Source organism: Solanum lycopersicum, chromosome 9, assembly GCF_036512215.1.
Source record: "Solanum lycopersicum chromosome 9, SLM_r2.1".
Lineage (NCBI taxonomy): Eukaryota > Viridiplantae > Streptophyta > Magnoliopsida > Solanales > Solanaceae > Solanum > Solanum lycopersicum.
Window position 1 is genome coordinate 7,325,678 of NC_090808.1, and position 23,039 is coordinate 7,348,716.

The 23,039-nt window shown below is 37.5% G+C and overlaps 3 protein-coding genes across 3 annotated transcripts; 1 reads left to right on the top strand and 2 right to left on the bottom strand.

The window, feature by feature from the left end:
* Nucleotides 1-3,379, top strand: LOC101247359 (putative wall-associated receptor kinase 2). Its single transcript, XM_004246272.4, has 4 exons — nucleotides 1-568; nucleotides 663-1,156; nucleotides 1,653-1,829; nucleotides 1,927-3,379. Exons 1-4 carry the CDS (start codon nucleotides 105-107, stop codon nucleotides 3,153-3,155), a joined length of 2,364 nt encoding a protein of 787 aa, XP_004246320.1. The 5' UTR covers nucleotides 1-104; the 3' UTR covers nucleotides 3,156-3,379.
* Nucleotides 3,380-3,388: 9 nt separating this feature from the next.
* On the bottom strand, nucleotides 3,389-7,130 carry LOC101263242 (wall-associated receptor kinase 2-like). Its single transcript, XM_004246782.5, has 4 exons — nucleotides 6,533-7,130; nucleotides 5,902-6,392; nucleotides 5,534-5,710; nucleotides 3,389-4,758 (listed from the first exon to the last, which is right to left on the bottom strand). Exons 1-4 carry the CDS (start codon nucleotides 7,000-7,002, stop codon nucleotides 3,497-3,499), a joined length of 2,400 nt encoding a protein of 799 aa, XP_004246830.2. The 5' UTR covers nucleotides 7,003-7,130; the 3' UTR covers nucleotides 3,389-3,496.
* A 14,669-nt stretch (nucleotides 7,131-21,799) lies between these two features.
* Nucleotides 21,800-22,333, bottom strand: LOC138338284 (uncharacterized). Its single transcript, XM_069289079.1, has one exon. The coding sequence runs from the start codon at nucleotides 22,331-22,333 to the stop codon at nucleotides 21,800-21,802; it is 534 nt and encodes a 177-aa protein (XP_069145180.1).
* Nucleotides 22,334-23,039: the final 706 nt, after the last annotated feature.

Genomic DNA, 23,039 nt, shown 5'->3' on the forward strand with positions numbered 1-23,039 from the left:
CACACTGTATATGTAACGTCATTTTCATGTTTAGTTCTATATATGAAACCCTTTGCTCAATATGTGTTTTTAATTTTCATTGTTAAAAAAAAAAACAAAAAAACATGCAGCTTAGGCAACTTCCTTTTTTTATTTCATTTATGCTAATTTTGACATTAGACACTGCCCAAATTATCCCTTCTAACACCACCCCTCCGCCACCCACAAACACCACATCTCCGCCAATCACCGCCGCCACCACCACGATCACTAAAGCTGTGATTATTACAAAACCAGGATGTCCAAAAAAGTGTGGGAACCTAACAGTTCCGTACCCTTTTGGGATTGGCCTAGGGTCTGGTTGTGCCTTGGACCCAAATTTCGAGATAAATTGTGACACTGATACGATAGATTCTCCAACACCATTCATTGGAAATATTCGTGTGTATGACATATCTGACGCTGAAATGCGTGTATCCACTAACATAAATCAGAGATGTTATTCATCCACGGGCAGGTTGCTTCGGAATGATCCTTCTTGGATGAACTTAGGAACCTCGAGTCCTTACAGTTTCTCCACCCTCAATCGGTATCTTATAATTAGTTTCGATTATCAAAATATTCGTCTTAAATCTTATAAATTCACTGGGTAGGAATTTTGAATTTTGAATTTACGTATTCAGGTTCACTGTTGTTGGTTGTGATGAAGTTGCTATAATATTTGGAGGTGGGTTTGCTAATGGCTGCCCGGCGATCTGTATTAATACGAGTCAGGTAACAGAAGGAAGCTGTATGGGTACTGGTTGCTGTCAAATAACAATACCAAAAGGCTTGAGAATTTTCAACACAACGATGCAAAGTTCGCCACAAAATCACACTGGAGTTTGGTCATTCAATCCATGTGGATATTCATTTCTTGGTGAAGGTAGTCGATTTGAATTCAAGGGTTTACAAGATCTACGCGATCTTAATTTTAAAAAGAGGATTTTGGATAATGTTCCTATTGTGTTAGATTGGGCTATTGGAACTCTTAGTTGCGTTGAAGCACGAAAAAGTAACGATTATACTTGTTTGAACAATAGCCAATGTGTTGATTCCAACACTGGCCTTGGTGGTTATAGGTGTGCCTGTAACCCGGGATATGAAGGCAATCCATATATCGGCCCAGGTTGTCAAGGTAACTTAATTTCTCAATTATTATAAATTTGGATAAAGAGAATAAAACTATTTTATTGGGGGAAAATAACAATTTGAGTTGAGACTTTTTTGAGGTGAATCAGTCTAGCAATGAGGTCGCCATAAACTTATATAACTTTTTTTATTATATATAGAAATGATTAAATATTTAAAGTTGTACAAATGTTTGTTAGCTTTTAAAATATTTGAGATATATGATAATGAATATAGTTTAAATACTCCTACTTGCAGTTAGTTACAATATAAAGTTGAGACCGTACAACTTCACAAGTAAATACGTATAAAAAAAAAACTAAGTCTCACAAATTAATTTATTTGATCCACCAGTCAATTTAATATTATATTCATGTATGCTACGATTTTGACTGATAAAAAGAAATTACTATCTAACGTCATGATTTTTATTTCACTTTATTGATCGTTTAATCATGCTTTTATTTTTGGGTGACACGTTATTTGGTTAATTATTGTACCAGATATTGATGAATGTTTGAATCCAAATACCAATTTGTGTGAACAAATTTGTATAAATTTACCGGGGAGTTACAATTGTTCATGTCCACAAGGATATAGGGGTGATGGAAGAAAGAACGGTCGTGGTTGTATTGCACCAAACTCGAATTCAGAGTTCCCATGGATTAAGTTTTCCATTGGTAAATCTCTACTTGCATATATATAAACGTTCTTCTTACTTTTTACTCCCTCCTTTTCAATTTGTATATCTTAATTTGACAAGTTGGATAAACACAGGTATGGGAGTTGGTTTTATGTCCCTAGTAGTTGGGACAACTTGGCTCTATTTCAGCATCAAGAAAAGAAAACTCATTAAACTGCGCGAGAAATTCTTCCAACAAAATGGGGGTTTGCTGTTGAAACAACGAATATCTTCTAACGAGGGTGGTGTGGGAGCAACCAAAGTTTTTACAGCAGAAGAGTTGAAGAAGGCTACAAACAACTATGCTAGTGATAGAATTCTTGGTCGTGGTGGAAATGGAATTGTCTATAAAGGTATTCTACCTGATAACCGCATAGTTGCTATTAAGAAATCTAAGTTTGTGGACGAGGATCAAATTGAACAGTTCATCAATGAGGTTCTTATTCTTACTCAAGTCAACCATAGAAACGTGGTGAGACTCTTTGGATGTTGTTTGGAAGCCGAAGTGCCTTTACTAGTTTACGAATACGTTTCTAATGGAACTCTTTACGAGCATATCCACAACCAAAATGGAGCACCTTGGTTATCATGGAAGAATCGGCTAAGAGTTGCTAGTGAGACAGCAAGTGCACTTGCTTACCTTCATTCATCCGCCCAAATGCCAATAATTCATAGAGATGTCAAGTCTGCCAATTTATTGTTGGACGATGTTTACACCGCGAAAGTGGCAGATTTTGGAGCATCAAGATTAATCCCTCTTGATCAAACACATATCGCTACATTGGTTCAAGGAACATTAGGATACCTAGATCCTGAATATTTTCGTTTAAGTAAATTGACAGAGAAAAGTGATGTTTATAGTTTTGGAGTAGTCCTTGCAGAACTTTTAACAGGTATAAAACCTATTTCGAGGGATAAGAATAACAAGGACAAGAATTTGGCAGAGTGTTTCATTTTGTCCATGAGAAAGAATCAATTATTTCAAATTCTTGATCGAAGAGTGGTAAAAGAAGGAAGCCTTGAACAACTCCAAAAGGTGGCTGAGCTAGTGAAAAATTGTCTTAGATTGCACGGTGAACATAGGCCTACAATGAAGGAAGTAGCAATGAAACTTGAGAGTTTGCGGAAGTTCACAAAAAATAACCCTTGGGCTAATGGACATGGACCTGAAGAGAACGAAGATGAATCAACAGATCTTTATACAATTCCAATTGATTCAAATACAGGTATCAACAAATTCTCTGGACAAAACAGTTCCATCTCCAACACAAATACCAGTATGTTTTCTTCACTGATATATACTAAGACAAATATTCCGCGGTGATCTAAAGAAGGTAAAAATACTTCTTCAATGTTGAATTTTCTAATGTAAATTTTTTGTTTTGATTTGTATTTTTTTCTTTGGATTTTGGTTGACAGAAAACTATTTCTTCCAGAATCTATTGGCTTTTAAATTTTTAGTTTCTCATTTTAATATGAGAAAACATGTTGTTTATATTTCTATTGTTGTATAATCTGTATATATTTGTTAAATTTGTTTATGTTCAATTTAAAAGCTAGCTCAATTAGGATAGTTTCCAATGTAAACAAAAAATCATGAAAGTACAAATCACAAACAAGAAAATTACATCAAAAAAATTCAAAGCACATAATCTTCATCAATCATCAAATTGCCCTTCTGTTTTTCATCAATGGGCTATTTGTGTTAGAAGTACTACCTGAACTATATTGTCCAGAAAAGTTGCTGCTATTTGTATAGGAATTAGAACTATATTGTCCAGAGAAATTGTCGATGTCTGTATTAGACTCGATTGGAATTGTATAAAGATCTGATAATTCATCTTCGTTCTCTTCATGTCCGTTTCCATTAGCCCATGGGTTATTTTTGGTGAACTTTCTCAAATTTTCAAGTTCACTTGCTACTTCTTTCATGGTAGGCCTATCTTCTCCGTGCAAACTAAGACAGCTCTTCACTAGCTCAGCCACCTTTTGGAGTTGTTCGAGGCTTCCCTCTCTTACAACTCTACGATCAAGAATTTGAAACAATTGATTCCTTCTCATCGACAAAACAAAATACTCTGCCAAATTCTTCTCCTCCTCATTTCTGTCCTTGGAGATAGGTTTCATCCCTGTCAATAGTTCGGCAAGAACTACTCCAAAACTATAAACATCACTTTTCTCAGTCAATTGACTTGTCCGAAAGTATTCAGGATCTAGGTATCCTAATGTCCCTTGAACCATTGTAGCAAGATGTGTTTGATCAATAGGGATCAACCTTGAAGCACCAAAATCTGCCACTTTCGCGATGTAAACATCATCCAACAATAAATTGGCAGACTTGACATCTCTATGAATTATAGGCATTTGCGCGGATGAATGAAGGTAAGCAAGTGCACTTGCTGTCTCACTAGCAACTCTTAGCCGATTTTCCCAAGATAACCAAGGTGCTCCATTTCGATTGTGGATATGCTCGTAAAGAGTTCCATGAGAAATGTATTCATAGACAAGTAAAGGAACTTCGGCTTCCAAACAACATCCGAAGAGTCTCACAACATTTCTATGGTTGACTTGAGTAAGAATAAGTACCTCGTTAATGAACTGTTCAACCTGTTCCTCGTCCATAAACTTAGATTTCTTAATAGCAACTATGCGATTATCAGATAGAATGCCTTTGTAGACAATTCCATTTCCACCACGACCAAGAATTCTATCACTGGCATAGTTGTTTGTAGCCTTCTTCAGCTCTGCAGCAGTGAAAATTTTGGTTGCTTCAACACCACCCTCGTTAGAAGACATTCTTTGTTTCATAAGCAAACCACCATTTTGTTGGAAGAATTTCTCGCGAAGTTTAATGAGTTTTCTTTTTTTGATGAAAAAATAGAGCCAAGTTGTCCCAATTACTAGTGACATAAAACCAACTCCCATACCTGTGTTTATGGAACGAATTTATTGGAATTAGAAATATAAGAGAAGGGACATATGAGAGTAGAGACAAGTTGAAATATCTTAGAAACTAGGGGCGTTAAAAATGAATCCAAACATAGATAACCCGTCCAATCCGTCTAGAATTTTAAGGGTAGGGCTCAACATAATTTGAATTGGTTTCATTGTCAACCAGTGGCGGAGCCATTCTTCGAAAAATTATATTGTGTAGCTAGAATAAAAATTATTTTTTATGTATATATATTACATATTGACACTCCTTGGCTTCTACACCATCTTATTTCTTAATATTTTGACACCCCTTAAATAAAATTCTAGTTCCGTCACTGTTCTCAACTCATTTAAGCTTAACCCATTTGAAGAGAATTCTTAATTGAGCCAAATTTAATCTCCAATTTCAAACCGTTTTAAAATTTTTTACTAAGATATGTTCCTATATTGAAGGTATGAATTATTATTTATTCAACATCTTTTAGAATTTATCTATCCATTTGTTACTTTTTTAACAAAAAAATCTTGATCGAGAATTCAAATTGTGATTATAAAAGTTAAATATTAATTTGTTAAATTATTGAGATTAATCGGGTCAAATTACGCGGATCAAGACCCAACCCATTTTTTTAATTCATTTCAGCCCAACCCATTTGAGGGCAAAGTAAAGTTGGACAAATCAAGACCCAACTCAATTTCTATTGAACCCGTTTGAATATTTTCATTTTTAACCCAACCCCCCATTAGACACCCCTGATAGAAACTTACCAACAGAAAACTTGATCCATGGGAACTCTGAGTTCGAATTTGGTGCAATACAACCACGGCCATTCTTTCTGCCATCACCGGTGTATCCTTCTGGACAAGAACAATTGTAACTCCCAGGTATGTTTGTGCAAATCTTTTCACATGAATTGGTATTTGGATCCGCACATTCATCGATATCTAACATGAAAAACAGAGAAAATTAATCCCAGACTCATTGTCCTTTTTATCAATTTTTATTTTAGATACTTACTACTAAAGTTGGAATTAAAGAATTTTTATAAAATGAAACAGACATTATTTTTTAAACAGACTAAAAGAGAATGTATAATAAACAAATTGAATCAGAGGGAGAAAAAGAGACAAGGTACCTTGGCAGCCAGAGCCGATGTATGGATTGCCTATATATCCCGAGTTACAGCTACACCGATAGCCACCAAGGCTAGTGTCGGAATCAACACATTGGCTATTATTGAGGCAAGCATAATCGTTACTTTTTCGTGCTTCAACACAAGAAAGATTTCCAATAGCCCAATCTAACACAATAGGCACATTATTCCTAATCTTGTTTGCAAAATTAACATCACTAAGATCCTCTATACCCTGAAACTCGAATCGACTAGCTTCACCAAGAAACGAATGTCCACATGGATTAAACGACCAAATTAAGCTATGGTTTCTTGTGGTTACCATAGTTGTATTGAAAAATTTCAAGCCTTTTGGTATTGTAATTTGACAGCAACCAAAACCCATACATTTTCCTTTAACTATATCATTGGTGCTCGTGCAGAGAGAGGGGCAACCATTAGCAAAGTTATTTCCACTCACTATAGCACCGTCATCACAACCAACCACGATGAATCTGCAGAGGCAAATTTACAATTTAGAGTCAGTAAGTTTCGGTGACTTGACCGAACAAATTGAACTGCAATCCAAATATAAATATAAATATATGATTGAAGCAGAAAATAATAAGTTCGGTTTGAATTGAATCGACAGTACCTATTGAGGGTAGAAAAAGTGTAAGGACTTTTTGTTCCTAAAGTTATCCAAGAAGGAATATCTTGAATTAAAACTCCTGTTTGTGAGTAACACTTTGTATTTATAAAATTTGATATACGCATTTCAGCGTCTGAGATATCGTAAATTTGAATATTCCCTATGAATGGTGTTGTAACGTTGCAGTCGATCTCAAACATGGGGTCTAAGGCACAACCAGACCCAATTCCAAATGGATATGGAACTGTAACGTTTCCACACTGTTTTGGACATCCTGGTTTTGTGATGTTAGCAGCTTTGGTGATTGTGTTGGTGGGGGAGGGGGCGGGGGCGGTGGCATTCGTTGGCGGAGAAGTGGAGTTTGTGGGCGGAGATGTGGTGTTAGAAGGGATAATTTGGGCGGTGGCTAGTGTTAAGATTAGCATAAAACAGGGGAGTTGGAAAGAAAACAGAGCAACTTGATAATGCTGCATGGTTTTGAAAAAATATTATTATGGAAATTAAAAGGACTTATTGAGTAAAAGGTTCCATATATAGGGCTTAAGGGGAACCGATTCGTACAATAGTATCTTTGGATTATTTCCTATTTGTAGTTTTATTTAGAGAGATTTTGTTGAAAACACTTTCTGAATTTGAAGCAAATTATTAGTTTCGTATCGAATCACTGACAACCTGAAAAAAAACTTAACTCTAATTGACGGACTAAACTTAGATATATCTTCAAGATAAGTGTTGAAAAAACCCTAAACTTGATAAGAATTTAAAGATGTATTTTACACATTGCAAAATTCGAAGAAATCAAGTAAATAAATATTTTTAAGACTCAATAATTCAATAATAAAACTAATGATTTACATTAAATTTTCGACATTTTCAATATATCTCTACTTCATACGGTAGAAAGTGCTAATTTCATTTGTCCTTACCCATACTTGTTAATATATTTAGATTATCTAAAGCACATATGTTTTAAATTTCTTAATTATGATATCAAAAATATTTTCTTTCGAAAATAAATTACTTAACAATGAAACCTCTCTAACATATAAAGAAAATAAGTTCCACAAATTATATTTCACATTGATCTTGTTCTCTTCATTCTTAAACACACTTTATCTCCACCTCATTTCCGTAGCTCCTATTCCCACCACTCCTATCTTCGATATTCACTTTTCATAATATTTATCTAAATAATATATAATTTTCATTTTTCATAATATTTATCTAAATAATATACTATGCGAAAATGGCCTTAGGTAGTGAGAATAAAAGATCTCTAGTGGCCTAGTGGGAATGACAACAAGGCAATAATTGATAAAAATTTCGAAGGCGTTGACAATCGTAGTTTTGTCTTCTTAATAATAATGTGTCCACCAAACAACGAAGACTTTGACTAAATCAAAGTCGACAAGGAATCATTTAAATGCATGCAATGTTAGAAATTGCTACCACTATTACTTGTTTACAACTCTCTCCATCTATTCACGTTTTTCAAAAGTTAATTTTTGATTTATTTTTAAAATTAGATTACATTACATTAATTTAATAATTTAAATAAAAAATTTAGATATTTAAAAACTATGAGACAAGTACTATATATTGCAAACTTTTACATATTAATATGATAAAAAAAATATATCCTAAAATATTAATTAATTTCTTTGTATTTTAACTCTAAAAATGAAAAATACATGGTGAACGAAGAGAGTAATTACTACATTAAAAAAAATGTCCTGTTTAAAAATTCTGAGATAAGCTGATACAATATTTCACTCAAAATAAATTTTGAACTCCTAACAATTACGTTATCTTGTTAGTATGAAGTCTATAAACTATTTTATAGTCAACGTTCAACTTTTTATCCTTTCTGCCACAATAAGTCAATGCATGCACCATTTCAAAGTATTCTTATGGCAATACATATTGGTTGGCCATGCCTACAAAAACAAATTGAAAATCAAATCAAATTATAAATCGAGTTAAAAGAAAATTGATTAGTAATTTGATTTGATTTAGTTTGGTATTGAAAAAAAAAATTTACTATATTTGGGTTGGGTTGGAATTAACTTAAAAAAAATTAATTCGAGATCAAACCAATCCGACATTATATATATTATTTTAAAATTTTATTTTATATGTGTAAATACTTATTTTAATTTAATATAGTTTTTAAATATCTCTTACATTTTTCATAGTTTTTATCTTTTAATATATTTATCTTCATATTTGGAAGTTAGAATTCTTAGTAATCTTGCTATGTTGATGTTTTAATGATTTAACAAACTTTGGAGATGATTCAACCCTAGTTACCCTAAGAATTCTTTTTGATAGGGGGAACTGGTGAATAAGTATGTTATCATTAAAAAGAGGGAAAATGTTAGTTCGAAGCTAAGTTAAGATGATAGCTCGAACTAGATATGAAGTTTTGATGATTTAACAAACTTATTGATCGAACAAGGAACCAAATCCTTGTTATTGGAACTGCTGACAATGAGATGAATGATAAACTCAGTGTGAGGTATATTTGTGTGCTATCATCAAAAGGGGGGGGGGGAGATGTTATATTCTAAGTGTTTTGATGATCATCATAAATGCGGGGACCTGGTCCCTGACAGAGTGCTCTCGTCTAGATACAGATGGGGTACAGTCGTAAAAGTTGTCATGTCAGGTGGTAGGTGAAAAGTGCAGTATCCTACACCAATAAGAAGAGCGGACGAGATTGTATGTTTCAGTATCTCACAAATGCATGGACCTGGTACCAGGTAGAGTTCCTCCATCAGATACATAATTGGTTACAGCTGTAAAGCTGTCACGTCAGAGTTTGGTGAGACGTCAGTGTACTACACCAATCAGAATGGAGGAGGGTGTTTATCCAACGTATAATAATTCTTTATGTTTGATACTTTTAGCATGACAAACACTACATTATATTCATTCATCCAAAGAAGGAAGTCAGCAACAAGCCTTTTCTAGAACTCACAAAGAAGTTTGCAAGGGACCTAGTCCCCGTAAGACTGCGACGTGAAAAGGTGAAAAGACAGCTGTCAGAAAAGCTATCACCTCTGATGCGGTAGATGCACAGCTTTTCCAACAGCAGTCCTTCAGCCAATGAGATGATTTCAACGAATTTGTGGTGAATTATATTATCTCTTTTCATCAAACACAAATTAAAGATTTGGCAAACTCAACTTGGATTTTCTCTCAAAATTCATAAGCTTGAAAATTGAAGGTCATCTTCAAAGGAGAACACTGCTCATCAGCAAGGAATCAAATAAAGTGCTAAAGAGTCTTGTTGTATTTAGAGCTTAGTGTCTTACGCTCTTACATTGTAAATCTGATCCTAATTTATAAAGGAATCAGATTGTTTTGGTTTATTGAAAGTCTAAATCAATTAAGGTTACCTGATTTAGTGGACAACATTATTTTGTTGCTTAGTAAAATTCTAAGTCATCTAGAGTTAGGTGGTTTAGTGGGCGGTGTGGTATTCGCTTAGCAAAGTCTAAGTTATCTAGGGGTGGTAGCTTAGTGGGCGGCGTTGTATTCACTTAGGCTCATCAAGCAATAAAGATATTGCTTGTTGGTGAGATTAAAAACTTTTTCTCACATTTTTTATAACCGAGTTTTATTTTTGTTGGAAAAGTTGTGCACATACCGCATCAGAGGTGACAACTTTTCTGACAGCTGTCTTTTCACCTTTTCACGTCGCAGTCTTACGGGGAGTAGGTCCCTTGCAAACTTCTTTGTGAGTTCTAGAAAAGGCTTGCTGGCTGACTTCCTTCTTTGGATGAATGAATATAATGTAGTGTTTGTCATGCTAAAAGTATCAAACATAAAGAATTATTATACGTTGGATAAACACCCTCCTCCATTCTGATTGGTGTAGTACACTGACGCCTCACCAACCTCTGACATGACAGCTTTACAGCTGTAACCAATCATGTATTAGATGGAGAAAACTCTACCTGGTACCATGTCCCTGCATTTGTGAGATACTGAAACATATAATTTCGTCCGCTCTTCTTATTGGTGTAGGATACTGCACTTTTCACCTACCACCTGACATGACAGCTTTTACGACTATACCCCATTTGTATCTGGACGAGAGCACTCTGGCAGGAACCAGGTGCCCGTATTTGTGAGGATCATCAAAACACTTAGAATATAACATTTTTCTCCTTTTTGATAATTGCACGCAAATATACCTCATACTGAGTTTATCATTCATTGTCAGCAGTTCCAATAACAAGGATTTGATTCCTTGTTAGATCGATAAGTTTGTTAAATCATCAAAACTTCATATCAAGTTCGAGCTATCATCTTAACTTAGCTTCGAACTAACAGATCTAATAAAGATTATAGTCGATACATGTCGGTAATTATAATAAAGTTTAAATAAAAATCAAATTAATACTAATGCAAAAAGAAAATCAATTCAACACTAAGAATGACAATAATATTGAACATTTGTTTTTAGCTTTACACAGATTTAGACAATTAAAATACATGATCTAATTTTACTTTCTTTTAATATTTAGTCATGTAATTAATACTTACTTAACTTATTTTATTATAATTTAGTACTTTAAATTATGATCAATTTCCTTATGACTTATTAATTTGCAATATTTCTTTTACACGATTTTATTATTATTATTATTATTTTGGATATTTTAGTGTCATTAATCATATCATATTTTTTGCTATTTTCTTGAGAAACAACTTAGATAGTTGCATTTTGATAGGACTAAAGAAATATTTGAAATACAGGTAAATTATATGCTTGTATGAATACTTTATCGAAAAAATTTGAAAAACTGAAAAATCAAAGTAATCCGAAAAAAATCTGAAGTTGAAAAACCCAAGTTCTATTGATTTAGTTTGGTTTATAAATCTAAAAATTCGACACAAATAATTTGATTTGATATTTGAAAATTTTGAACCAACCCGATCATGAACAACCCTAGGCCTTATTTTTGCAGTTTTTTTATATTAACTTCTCTTAAGAAATTTCATTCTTTTAATCTTGATGATTAATACAATTTTCTTGTCAGATTGTTTGAAAAATAACAGATAACTCAATTCCTCTTCTTTACCAATGTGCCATTTCTTCAAGTCATTTTTGTATTCAGCAAGTCCTCTGAATCTAGTGTATTCAAATTTCAAATGGCCTCTAGTTAAAAAAATAAAATAATAGCCACAACGATTTTATGATTCATCATAAAATATTTTTAAAATAGTTCACGACTATTTTCTCATAGGTGATTTGTAAAGAGTAATGTGAAATATTGATAAATAAATTACATACATGTATGTATAGTTATCTTCATTTATTTAAATAGTAACTGGTTATAAGAGGCCTCTCCCCATGTTCAATGTTATCCTAAATGAGTTGCACTTGTACTTTTAATTGGAGAGGAGTCAAATTTGATTTACTAAGCACAATTTTAAAGATTTTTATTAGCAATTAATTAATGATTTGATAGGAGTCAAATTTGATTTACTAAGCACAATTTCAAAAATAATTTTTATTAGCAATTAATTAATGATATTAATATTTTTTGTAAATGTTCCTAAAATTTATCACGACATTTGATAATTAACTAATTGGACATTTTTTATATATATGTATATTTATTACAGCCAGGGGCGGATCTACATGGCCTCGTGGGGGTGCCATGACACCCAGTAATCTCGAAAAAAACATTATATATATATGTATATGTTTATCGAAAAATGTGATTTCGAAAAGAGTTTGTTTACTTTTAGAAGTATTTTCGACTTTTAGGAGTCGCCACTTAATTTTTAAGAAAAATTAAGAAAACTCATTCTCAAAACAATTTAAACAGAAAAAATCGTTTTGAAAATATTTTAGGGGGTTCGGGATTCTTATTAGTGTCTTAGGAAGGTGTAAGGCACCTAAGACACTCCGCTAACTTACGGTTTTCCAACGATTAACTTATTTGACTATTTTATTTTAACTTTTGCGAATCTTTTGTTATTAAACTTATTAGACATTTACTTAGGCAAATTTTCAAGGTTGGAAATATTCATAGTTTATTTTGCAACTTTTGTGAAGCTATTCCGAAACTCAACTTCCTTGAATTTTTATCTAAACAAACTTTATGAATTTTGAAATATTATCGCTTCTAAGCTTGATTTTAAAATTTCCAAGTTTGATAAAACAAAAAAGGCGTCGACGGGGTTTGGAGTTTCTAATCCTAGACTAACGATATTCAAGCAAAAGCACGTAAACAAAGAGTAAAGGAGAGAGAGAGAGGGAGGGAGAGAGAAGCGCACGCGTGAGGGAGACGCGAGAGAGGAGAAAGAGACGGGGAGGGAGAGTGTGGGGGAGACGCGGGTTCTGGGAATTGCTGGGTTCTGTTTGTTCTGCGTTTTCTGTTTGGGAATTTTGGTGTGGGTCGTTTGAGGAAGAAGAAGGGGGAAGTCAGGTTCGGGTCGGGTATTTAAGTGTTTTGGGCTGTTGAGTGTAAATGGGCTTGGGAGAATTAATAGCCTAGAGAAAATGTTGGAAAGGGAGGGGAGTGGCCCACCTGAATATTGGATAGAGGCCCAAATCTGGCTCTTCCAAATTAAATGGAAAAAGAGTTCAAATTTGAATAATAGCCACTTGATTTAAAAATGAATTTGGTATAAATTTATTAACGAGCCTATTTATTTAGTAACATAATTATTTAAATTATAACATAATGATTCAAAATATAGTTGTGATTTAAAGTAAACTAGATTAATAGAATACTTTCTAAACTTAAGATATACATATATATATATATATTAATTTTCGCAAGATTTATAAAACTAATTAACTTAAATAATTTGAAAAAATCACGAAGCTCGATAATTAAGTTATATCAACGTGGGTCAAAAATTGGGTGTCAACAACTGTCCCTCATTTTACTTGGGTTGATGCAAGCAACTCGAGGAAAATGAAATTGACCGAACCAATTTTGACCAACTCTATTCGTTTCTACTTTTTTTTTTAAAAAAAAGAAGGTTTTGATAAAGAGTTTAGGAATTATGGCCGAACCCTTGAAACGGGTCTCCTACATATCTCAGGCTATATGAGAATTCAGGCCACTTGTAGTTCGATAAGCTTGATTTACCGCATGATTTGAAAGAATCAAAAGCCATCTCGATACCAAATTATGAAGGTATCGAAATGCTCGAGAGTAGAATTCGAAAGTGAATGTTAGAATACAGCCGAGTTTTCAACATTGAATTCGCCTACATATCCTTAAACCTTCGGAATCAGGCTGTATGTAGTTCGACTCAATTTGTGGAGAAGGACACCTATTATGCTAGATAACCTTCGGTTTTGGATAAGTGACAAGTTAAACGAGCATGAAAAGGAGGCTTGTAACCTCTTAGCCATGAATGTGGAGCTCTTTACATCCCTAGGTAAGAACTTACACAGACATAATTTCCAAAGCTCTTGGCGCATTGTCACTCAGATTGGAAACTTGCTTTCGCTAGCTCGAAACTTCCGGATGCGAGATGGAAACTGACGGAACTTAAAGAAAGACCTACATGCCTCGAGAGGGTGGTTCGATCGTGGTGGAAGTCGCTCCTCTGCTCGCGTCCTAAGAGTTTGACATTCCTCTCCGGACTATGTCCCAGTTCGCTGCTAAGAAAAAGTTCCACGTTGTGCTGCATCCTTTTTGATGTCGTCCGCACCTGTGGTTTTTGGAGAATTCATCCTTTTCGGATGCTCTCGACAAAGACTGAGATAAAACTCGTCAGCTTAAAAATGCAATTAGGATGGGAGACAGTGTCTTTTTACCATGTCGACACTTCATTGTTCTCCTCCATACTTGACGTCGACTCGATCGGTCTGACGTTCAGCAAATAAAGCTTATGCCTTGTGCTTTGTAAATAAAATCTTCAGTGTATTCTTCATTTGATGCTAAAATAAATAAATAAATGTTGATGCGATATTGATGTTTCTTTTGTTGTCATCTTCGATGTTCTCCTTGAGGTTTACTTTTATAAGAAATAACAGAATGCAGGCGAGGCCAATGGATAAGTATTGCTCTTTCTTTATCCATGTACGTCCTCTTGCGGGGCATGAATATCTTCCCGCGATACGTAAATTCCTGTGAGGTATAAAATCTTCTTGCAATGTATAAATTTTGACGAGGCATGAAATCTTCTCGTCGTGCATAATTAATAACTCGCGATGCATGATTTCCGCGATGCATGATTTTCGCTATGCATGAATTCCAGCGAGGCATAAATTCTTCTCGCGATGCATAAATTTTGACGAGGCATGAAGTCTTCTCGTCGTACATAATTGTCAGCGAGGCATAAAGTCTTCTCGCGATGCATAACTTTTGACGAGGCATGAAATCTTCTCGTCGTACATAATTGTCAGCGAGGCATAAAGTCTTCTTGCGATGCATAAATTTTGACGAGGCATGAAATCTTCTCGTCGTGCATGATTAATGACTCGCGATGCATGATTTCCGCGATGCATGATTTTCAACGAGGCATGGATTCTTCTCGTGATGCATAAATTCCAGCGAGGTATGAAGTCTTCTCGCGATGCATAAATTTTGACGAGGCATGAAATCTTCTCGTCGTGCATGATTAATGACTCGCGATGCATGATTTTCAACGAGGCATGGATTCTTCTCGTGATGCATAAATTCCAGCGAGGTATGAAGTCTTCAGTGTATGACTTCCGCGATGCATGATTCCGCGATGCATGATTCCGCTATGCATGATTCAGCGATGCATGATTCTTCAGTGTATAAATTCTGCGATGCATGATTCCGCGATGCATGATTCTTCAGTGTATAAATTCCGCTATGCATGATTTCGCGATGCATGATTCCGCTATGCATGATTCCGCGATGCATGATTCTTCAGTGTATAAATTCCACTATGCATGATTCCGCGATGCATGATTCCGCTATGCATGATTCCGCGATGCATGATTCTTCAGTGTATAAATTCCGCTATGCATGATTCCGCGATGCATGATTCCGCTATGCATGATTCCGCGATGCATGATTCCGCTATGCATGATTCTTCAGTGTATAAATTCCGCTATGCATGATTCCGCGATGCATGATTCCGCTATGCATGATTCCGCGATGCATGATTCTGCGATGCATGAATATTTATATCGCCCCTTTGAATCTGGCTGGATACTTTGTAAATTTCCCATTGTTGAGAATGGTTTGAAATAAACAAATACATTCATAAGCCTCCTGATACAAACGATATTCCTGCTTTCAATAAAATCACTGGTTTTGTAGATAGTTTTCTCTTTCTCCGTATTCATCAGCCAAAAGAATTCGGTCGATTTCGAAGCAAAGCTATAAATCTGCATCCACAGAAAAATTGTCAGTTTTAAACATACTGATCTGTGTCGATCCCTTCGATTGTTTGCTCCTTATCTTGATATCTCCGGTTGATTTCCCGATTTCCCGACTCTTGATAGATAAGAAAATATCTTATGCCAAAACAGATGAAATATAAAAGGGAAATTTTTAAGAGAAACAAGAAATTTTTTAAGAAATAGTATCTTGAAAAACTCACTGCCAAGTCATGTCGTGTCAGGCTTAACGAGTTTCTTTGAGTCCGACGCTTGTTGAATGAATTTCAGAGGCATTCCGGACATGTAGGGAAGACCCATGACGAAATTTTGAGGCCATCCTCAAAATTTCTGTCCCAGTTTAGTATCTTGCTCATCTTTCCATTGTAACCGAATAGATCGCGGAATTTTTTAGATCTTCTCAAAAATTCTGTCCCAGTCGCAAATTCGAAATGTTTTTTTGTCTGGCTTGCTGAAGAGGAGGGTTCTTCTGGAGAATTTTTGAGTCCCTCTCAAAAATTCTGTCCCTGTTCTAATGTAAAGGGGAATAGAAATCTTACGAGAGATATGACCGAGCCCTTGTGGCGCCTACGTATCCCGTTGAGGCAGGAATCAGGTCAAACGTAGTTCCCCTTAAAGGTTAACAAGAATAGATTTACAAAGAAACCGACCGAGGCCGACAAAGGCTGCCTACGTATCTCATTCTTGAGAATTCAGGTCGAACGTAGTTCAAATACAAAGAAATGATTAAAGGGGTAAATGGGGTGACCGAAGCTGACATAGGCCGCCTACGTATCTCGTTCTCGAGAATTCAGGTCAGACGTAGTTCGTTACAAGAGGGATAAGAGTTCAAATTCGAACAAATACAAGCAAACAGAAGATTACAAGTAAATGATAGAAAATGCAAAACGAAACTTCACGCGTAATATCTCTTGACAACATCTGAGTTGATAGGCTTGGGCCATACAGCGCCATCCATCTCTGACAAGACTAAAGCACCTCCAGATAGTACCTTGCGAACCATGTAAGGACCTTGCCAGTTTGGTGCGAACTTTCCTTTGTATTCGTCTTGATGAGGAAAAATACGCTTAAGAACCAACTGACAAACTTCAAAATTTCTGGCTCTTACTCTTTTGTGAAAAGCGCGAGTCATTCTCTGTCTATACAATTGGCCATGGCAAACAGCGACCATCCTCTTCTCATCAATCAAAGCTAACTGATCAATCCGTTTGCTAACCCACTCAGCATTACTTAGCTCAGCTTCTTGGATGATCCTTAATGACGGTATCTCGACTTCAACAGGCACGACTACTTCCGTTCCATATACTAGCAAGTATGGAGTAGCCCCGGTCGATGTTCTGACCGTTGTTCGATAACCTAGTAGAGCATATGGCAACATTTCATGCCAACCTCACTGTTTGTCAATCATTTTCCTCAAAATCTTCTTGATGTTCTTGTTGGCGGCCTCTACAGCTCCGTTCATTTGAGGGCGATAAGCAGTGGACCTTCGGTGAATAATCTTAAATTGTTCACATATCTCTTTCATCAGATGACTATTGAGATTTGCACCGTTATCAGTGATGATGGATTCTGGAACTCCAAATCGGCATATCAGATTGTTGCGGACAAAGTCGGCCACCACTTTCTTGGTTACCGATTTGTAAGAGGCTGCTTCCACCCACTTGGTGAAATAATCGATGGCAACCAAAATGAATCTGTGTCCATTAGAAGCGGCTGGCTCTATAGGACCGATGACATCCATTCCCCAAGCTACAAATGGCCAAGGTGAACTCATAGCATTAAGTTCGTGAGGTGGCACCCGTATCAAATCGCCGTGCACTTGACATTTGTGGCATTTTTGCACGAATTTGCAACAGTCATTCTCCATAGTCATCCAGAAATAACCAGCTCGAAGAACCTTTCTTGCTAAAGTAAGCCCATTCATGTGTGTACCGCAAACTCCAGCATGTATCTGTTCAATAAGCCTCACAGCTTCAGCAGCGTCTACACATCTTAAAAGACCCAAATCTGGAGTCCTCCTATACAAGACTTCTCCATTCAGAAAGAAATTGAGAGCCATACGACGTATCGACTTCTTTTGATTAGATGTGGCGTCTTCTGGATATGTCCCAGACTCCAGGTACCTCTTTATGTCGAAATACCAAGGCAAACCATCTGGTTCTGATTCAACATGTGAACAATGGACTGGATGTTCCCTCAAGTCTATATCCAACGGGTCGATGTAATCAGTATCTGGATGTTTGATCATTGAAGCGATGGTGGCAAGAGCATCAGCTAATTCATTCTGTATTCTGGGAGTATGTCTGAACTCGATCTTGCGAAACCTTTTACACAGATTTTGCACATATTGCACGTAAGGTACAATCTTCGGGTTCTTCACAGCCCATTCTCCCTGAACCTGATGAATCAAGAGGTCTGAATCTCCAATAACCAGTAACTCGTAAACATTCATGTCGACGGCCATTTTCAAACCGAGAATGCAAGCTTCATACTCAGCCATGTTGTTCGTGCAGTTGAATCGTAGCTTAGCCGCCATAGGATAGTGCTGACCAGATTCTGATACCAGGACCGCTCCAACACCTTTACCCTGGTGATTCACCGCTCCATCGAAGAATAATCTCCAACCTAGATAAGCCTCAGAGATATCCTCACCCACAAATGACACCTCTTCATCGTAAAAATATGTCTTGAGAGGTTCATACTCTTCATCAACGGGATTTTCCGCAAGATGATCAGCCAAAGCTTGTGCCTTTATTGCCTTCTGAGTCACGTACACGATGTCAAACTCACTCAACATGCCATTTAGCTAGCTTCCCGGTCGGCATCGCTTTCTGGAAAATATACTTCAACGGATCCATCCTGGAGATAAGGTATGTAGTATACGACGACAAATAGTGTCTCAGCTTCTGGGCAAGCCACGTCAGAGCACAGCATGTTCTCTCCAGCAAAGTGTAGCGAGACTCGTACGGAGTAAACTTTTTGCTTATGTAGTAGATAGCCCTCTCCTTCTTCCCTGTCTCGTCGTGTTGACCAAGTACACATCCAAAGGTGTTATCTGAAACAGACAAATATAGCGACAAAGGACTCCCTTCTCGCGGAGGAACCAATACTGGTGGGTTAGACAAGTAGCTCTTGATAGCGTCGAAAGCGGTCTGGCACTCCTTAGTCCACTTAGTTGGGGCATCTTTCTTCAGCAACTTGAAGATAGGCTCACATACCACCGTCGATTGTGCTATAAACCGGCTGATATAGTTTAACCTCCCTAAGAAACTCATCACCTCTTTTCTCGTCTTCGGCGGAGGTAACTCCTGAAATTCTTTAATCTTGGAAGGGTCGAGCTCAATACCTCTTCTGCTGACTATAAACCCCAACAACTTCCCAGCTGGGACTCCAAAAGCACATTTGGCGGGATTTAGCTTTAGGTTGTACCGATGCAAACGTTCAAAGAATTTCCTCAGGTGTGTCAAATGATCCGAACTCTCGCGGGATTTGATTATGACGTCGTCCAAGTACACTTCAATTTCCTTGTGAATCATGTCGTGAAAGATGGTCGTCATGGCTCTCATGTAAGTAGCACCGGCATTCTTGAGACCAAACGGCATTACCCTGTAATGATATACACCCCAAGGTGTGATGAAGGCCGTTTTTCCGCGTCTTCCTCATCCATCAAAATTTGGTGATAACCCGCGTAACAATCCACAAATGACTGCATCTCATGTTTGGCGCAGTTGTCTATCAAAATATGGATATTTGGCAACGGAAAATTATCCTTTGGGCTAGCCTTGTTGAGATCCCTGTAATCAACACAAATTCTGATTTTTCCATCTTTCTTGGCGACCGGAACAACATTGGCCAGCCAGGTTGGATATTGTGTCACTTCCACCAATCGGGACTCTATCTGCTTGGTGATTTCCTCTTTAATCTTCAAACTCAATTCAGGCTTGAACTTTCGAGTCTTTTGCTTCACCGGTTCGAACCCTGGATTGATAGGCAGCTTATGAGACACGACATCGGTACTCAACCCTGTATGTCACCGACTTCCCAAACAAACACATCATGGTATTCGGCAAGCAGGCGAACCAGGCTCTCCTTCTGAGTGTCATTCAAATGAGTGCTGATCTTAACCTCTTTGGCATATTCTGAATCGCCCAAATTCACCGTCTCAGACATTCAATTGGTTCGATTACAAGAATGCGTGGATGAATTTTTTATTTGTCAGACCAAATACTCATTCTTGGTTTATTAAGTATTGTATAGAAGCTTCGACTTCTGTTATCCCCAGGTGGTTCTACGAGTGGTGGAGTTACTTTGGGGGAAATGAACAAGTTATGCCTAAAAGGTTTAGAGATGGATACCTACAATTTCAAGTTGAAGAGAACATCTCCACCCTTCCAGATCATATAAAGCTATGTAAGTATTTCTTTAAGAGACGTCTATCTTATATTGTAAGTTGGACATTTTGCGTTTCTGAATTTGACAGGATAAAGTATCTCTCCAAAGAAACCAGAATTAAAGGATGGTCTCCAAAGGTTAGAGAATCTCCTTCAAAGAAGCCACAAATCAAGAGTTCACCATCTAAGAGTGAACTAAAGAAAAGACTTGAGAAGGCATTGTCTGATTTAGACAATGAAAAGGATAATCCAGATCAAGAGGCTATTGAACAACTTTTTGAACAAGCTTCGTCACAAAGTGACGATAATGGTGATATGCTAATTCCAAAGGCTTTAGCACAATCTTACTTAAATCCATTTGATTAACCCTAATTGAGCTTTCAAAAAGCGGAATAATTAGTCTTCGAGATAGACATTAAAAATGGGAATTATCTCTGAAGAAAGTAAAGGAGTTTCAAAGAAACGGAATCTTTACTGGTTAACACTTGGACCCCAGAAGGACCCTCTATTATATTAAAAGCTGGTTATCACGTGAAGATACTTTCAAATCCGGAAAGAAAGGTATCTGGACCCACCACTATCAAAAGCATGGCTCAGACCATTATCACAAAAGAAAAGCAAAAGAAAAAGCAAAAGATTCGCTCTTATCTCTTAAAGATTCGTTCTTATCTCCATTGCTTTTTACTTTTTGAAGTCTATAAAATAGACTTGTTGTAAATGCTGGAGGGCATCCGAAATTTTCTATCACTAAGAAATTTCAAGAAAGACTCTCTCTCTCTGTAATCATGTTTGCTCTTGTGTTGAAATAAAGAAGTTTTCAATTTTGTAAGTTTTCTTGTTCCTGTTAAATACTCATTTTATTCATTTAAATTGATTCAAAAATGCAAACTTGGGTCATGGCGCGAGGCCATGTTGCCTTTTAAACATCATAACAAAATTCAAAATCAAGAAAATGCAGAAATGGTGGGTCTCGGGCCTCTTCCGGACTACCACCGATTTTAATATGCACAAAATAACTCCTTTCTACCACAGAGTTCGGGACATCAGGATTGGCGTGGACGTCCAATTCAGTAGCACCTCCCCTGGTTCAGCGTCACGAATGCCAGCTGGCTCAGCCTCCTCCTCGATGATGGCATTGATCTCCTAGAAAAGGTCACAGATTCCTTCCCCATCGTCTTCAGGCTCGGCACGCTCCCGGACTGGAAAGGATTGATAAAGATGCGGGATCGGCTTAGTCAACCCTTGATCCCTTTTCCTCTTCATCTTCATATCATCATCTGTGGGGATGTACCCCAAACCATACCTTGATCCTGTAGCAAGGATCGGAACTGGCTCGATGATCCTTTGCGCATTCCTTCCTAATCCGAAACCTGATTCGAATCCGCTCTGCAGCATTACCGTGGCGATCATTTTGTACACGGCTGGCATGGGGGTCTGCGGGGCCAAGCCCTCATCGGTGGCATTTACCAACTCCACCGTGTAGAAGTCCGAACCTTGTGGTGTTTCATCCGAGACCGGCACTTACCTTCCCGATTGACCCTTTTCACCATGAATCACCAGTTCTTCATTTTTCCACACCAGTTTTATCATTTGGTGGAGAGTGGAGGGGACGGCCCCAGCTGCGTGGATGAATGGCCTTCCCAACAGAAAGTTATAGCTGGTGTCGATGTCCAACACCTGGAACTTTGCCTTGAACTCTGTGGGGCCCATTTGGATGGTCAGGTTCACAGCTCCCAACGTGTCTCTCTGCACACCGTCGAATGCTCTCACATTGACCTGGTTTTGCTCCAACTTTCCGAGGTCAAACCTTAGCTGCTTCAATGTGGACAGGGGGCATATGTTCAAACCAGATCCTTCGTCTACCAGAACACGGTTGATGACCTTTCCGCGACATATCACGGTGATGTGTAGAGCTTTGTTGTGGGCCCTCCCTTCGGCCGGCATTTCATCATCGCAGAAACTGATACGGTGTCCCCGAATGACCTGGTGAATCATAGCAGCTACATTGTCGCTGCTTGTACCCGAGGGCACATATGTGTCATCCAGGGCTTTCATCAATGCCTGTCTGTGGGACCAGGAGCTCATCAGCAGGGCCCACACCGAAATTTAGGCTGGAGTTTTCTCCAAGTGCTTGACGATGGAGTAGTCTTTGGGTTGCATTCTCCTCCAGAACTCCTCAGCTTCTGCTTCGCTGATCGGTCTCTTGGCATGATCTTTCTTTTGTCCTCCGTGAGCAAGCTCATCAGGAGTGTAACAACTTCCAGATCTAGTCATGCCCTGAGCCACGGCCGTTTCTATAACGAACTTGGGCTTGGCGAGAGTCTTTGCGGGCACCAAGGAAACAACCTTTGCAGGTGTCAGAATGACAAACTCTCCTTTCTCCATGACGCTCAAAGAAGCGACAGCCCTCTCCAAGTCTTCCTGAACAACAGGAGTAATTCTCTTGGCTTCACGCTCATCTTCGTCAGTTTCTATCATGTTGATGTTTCCACCCCCACGATTTGGCAACGGATTCGTGTTGACGTTTGGCGCCGCGGGCTGAAGAGAGACCACTTCCTGGTCAATCAAGTCCTGGATCTTGTGCTTGAGATTGATATAATCTTCTGTATCATGTCCAACACCATTGGAATGGTAAGCACATCTCTGCTCCGGTCTGTAGAATCTGGAATTGACATCCACGGGCTTAGGGCCCACAGGGTGGATGTATCCGGCCGCGGATAATCTTTCGAACAATTTAGTTCTGCTTTCCGCCAATACGGTG

Bases quoted from the DNA above. Each gene is read 5' to 3' on its own strand.
- LOC101263242 (XM_004246782.5), bottom strand. From the start codon at position 7,002: ATGCAGCATTATCAAGTTGCTCTGTTTTCTTTCCAACTCCCCTGTTTT. The intron at 6,393-6,532 runs GTACTGTCGATT...TTGCCTCTGCAG, and splicing joins ACTTTTTCTACCCTCAATAG to ATTCATCGTGGTTGGTTGTG. The intron at 5,711-5,901 runs GTACCTTGTCTC...TTTTCATGTTAG, and splicing joins CATCGGCTCTGGCTGCCAAG to ATATCGATGAATGTGCGGAT.
- LOC101247359 (XM_004246272.4), top strand. From the start codon at position 105: ATGCAGCTTAGGCAACTTCCTTTTTTTATTTCATTTATGCTAATTTTG. The intron at 1,157-1,652 runs GTAACTTAATTT...TTATTGTACCAG, and splicing joins TATCGGCCCAGGTTGTCAAG to ATATTGATGAATGTTTGAAT. The intron at 1,830-1,926 runs GTAAATCTCTAC...GGATAAACACAG, and splicing joins ATGGATTAAGTTTTCCATTG to GTATGGGAGTTGGTTTTATG.
- LOC138338284 (XM_069289079.1), bottom strand. From the start codon at position 22,333: ATGAAAGCCCTGGATGACACATATGTGCCCTCGGGTACAAGCAGCGAC.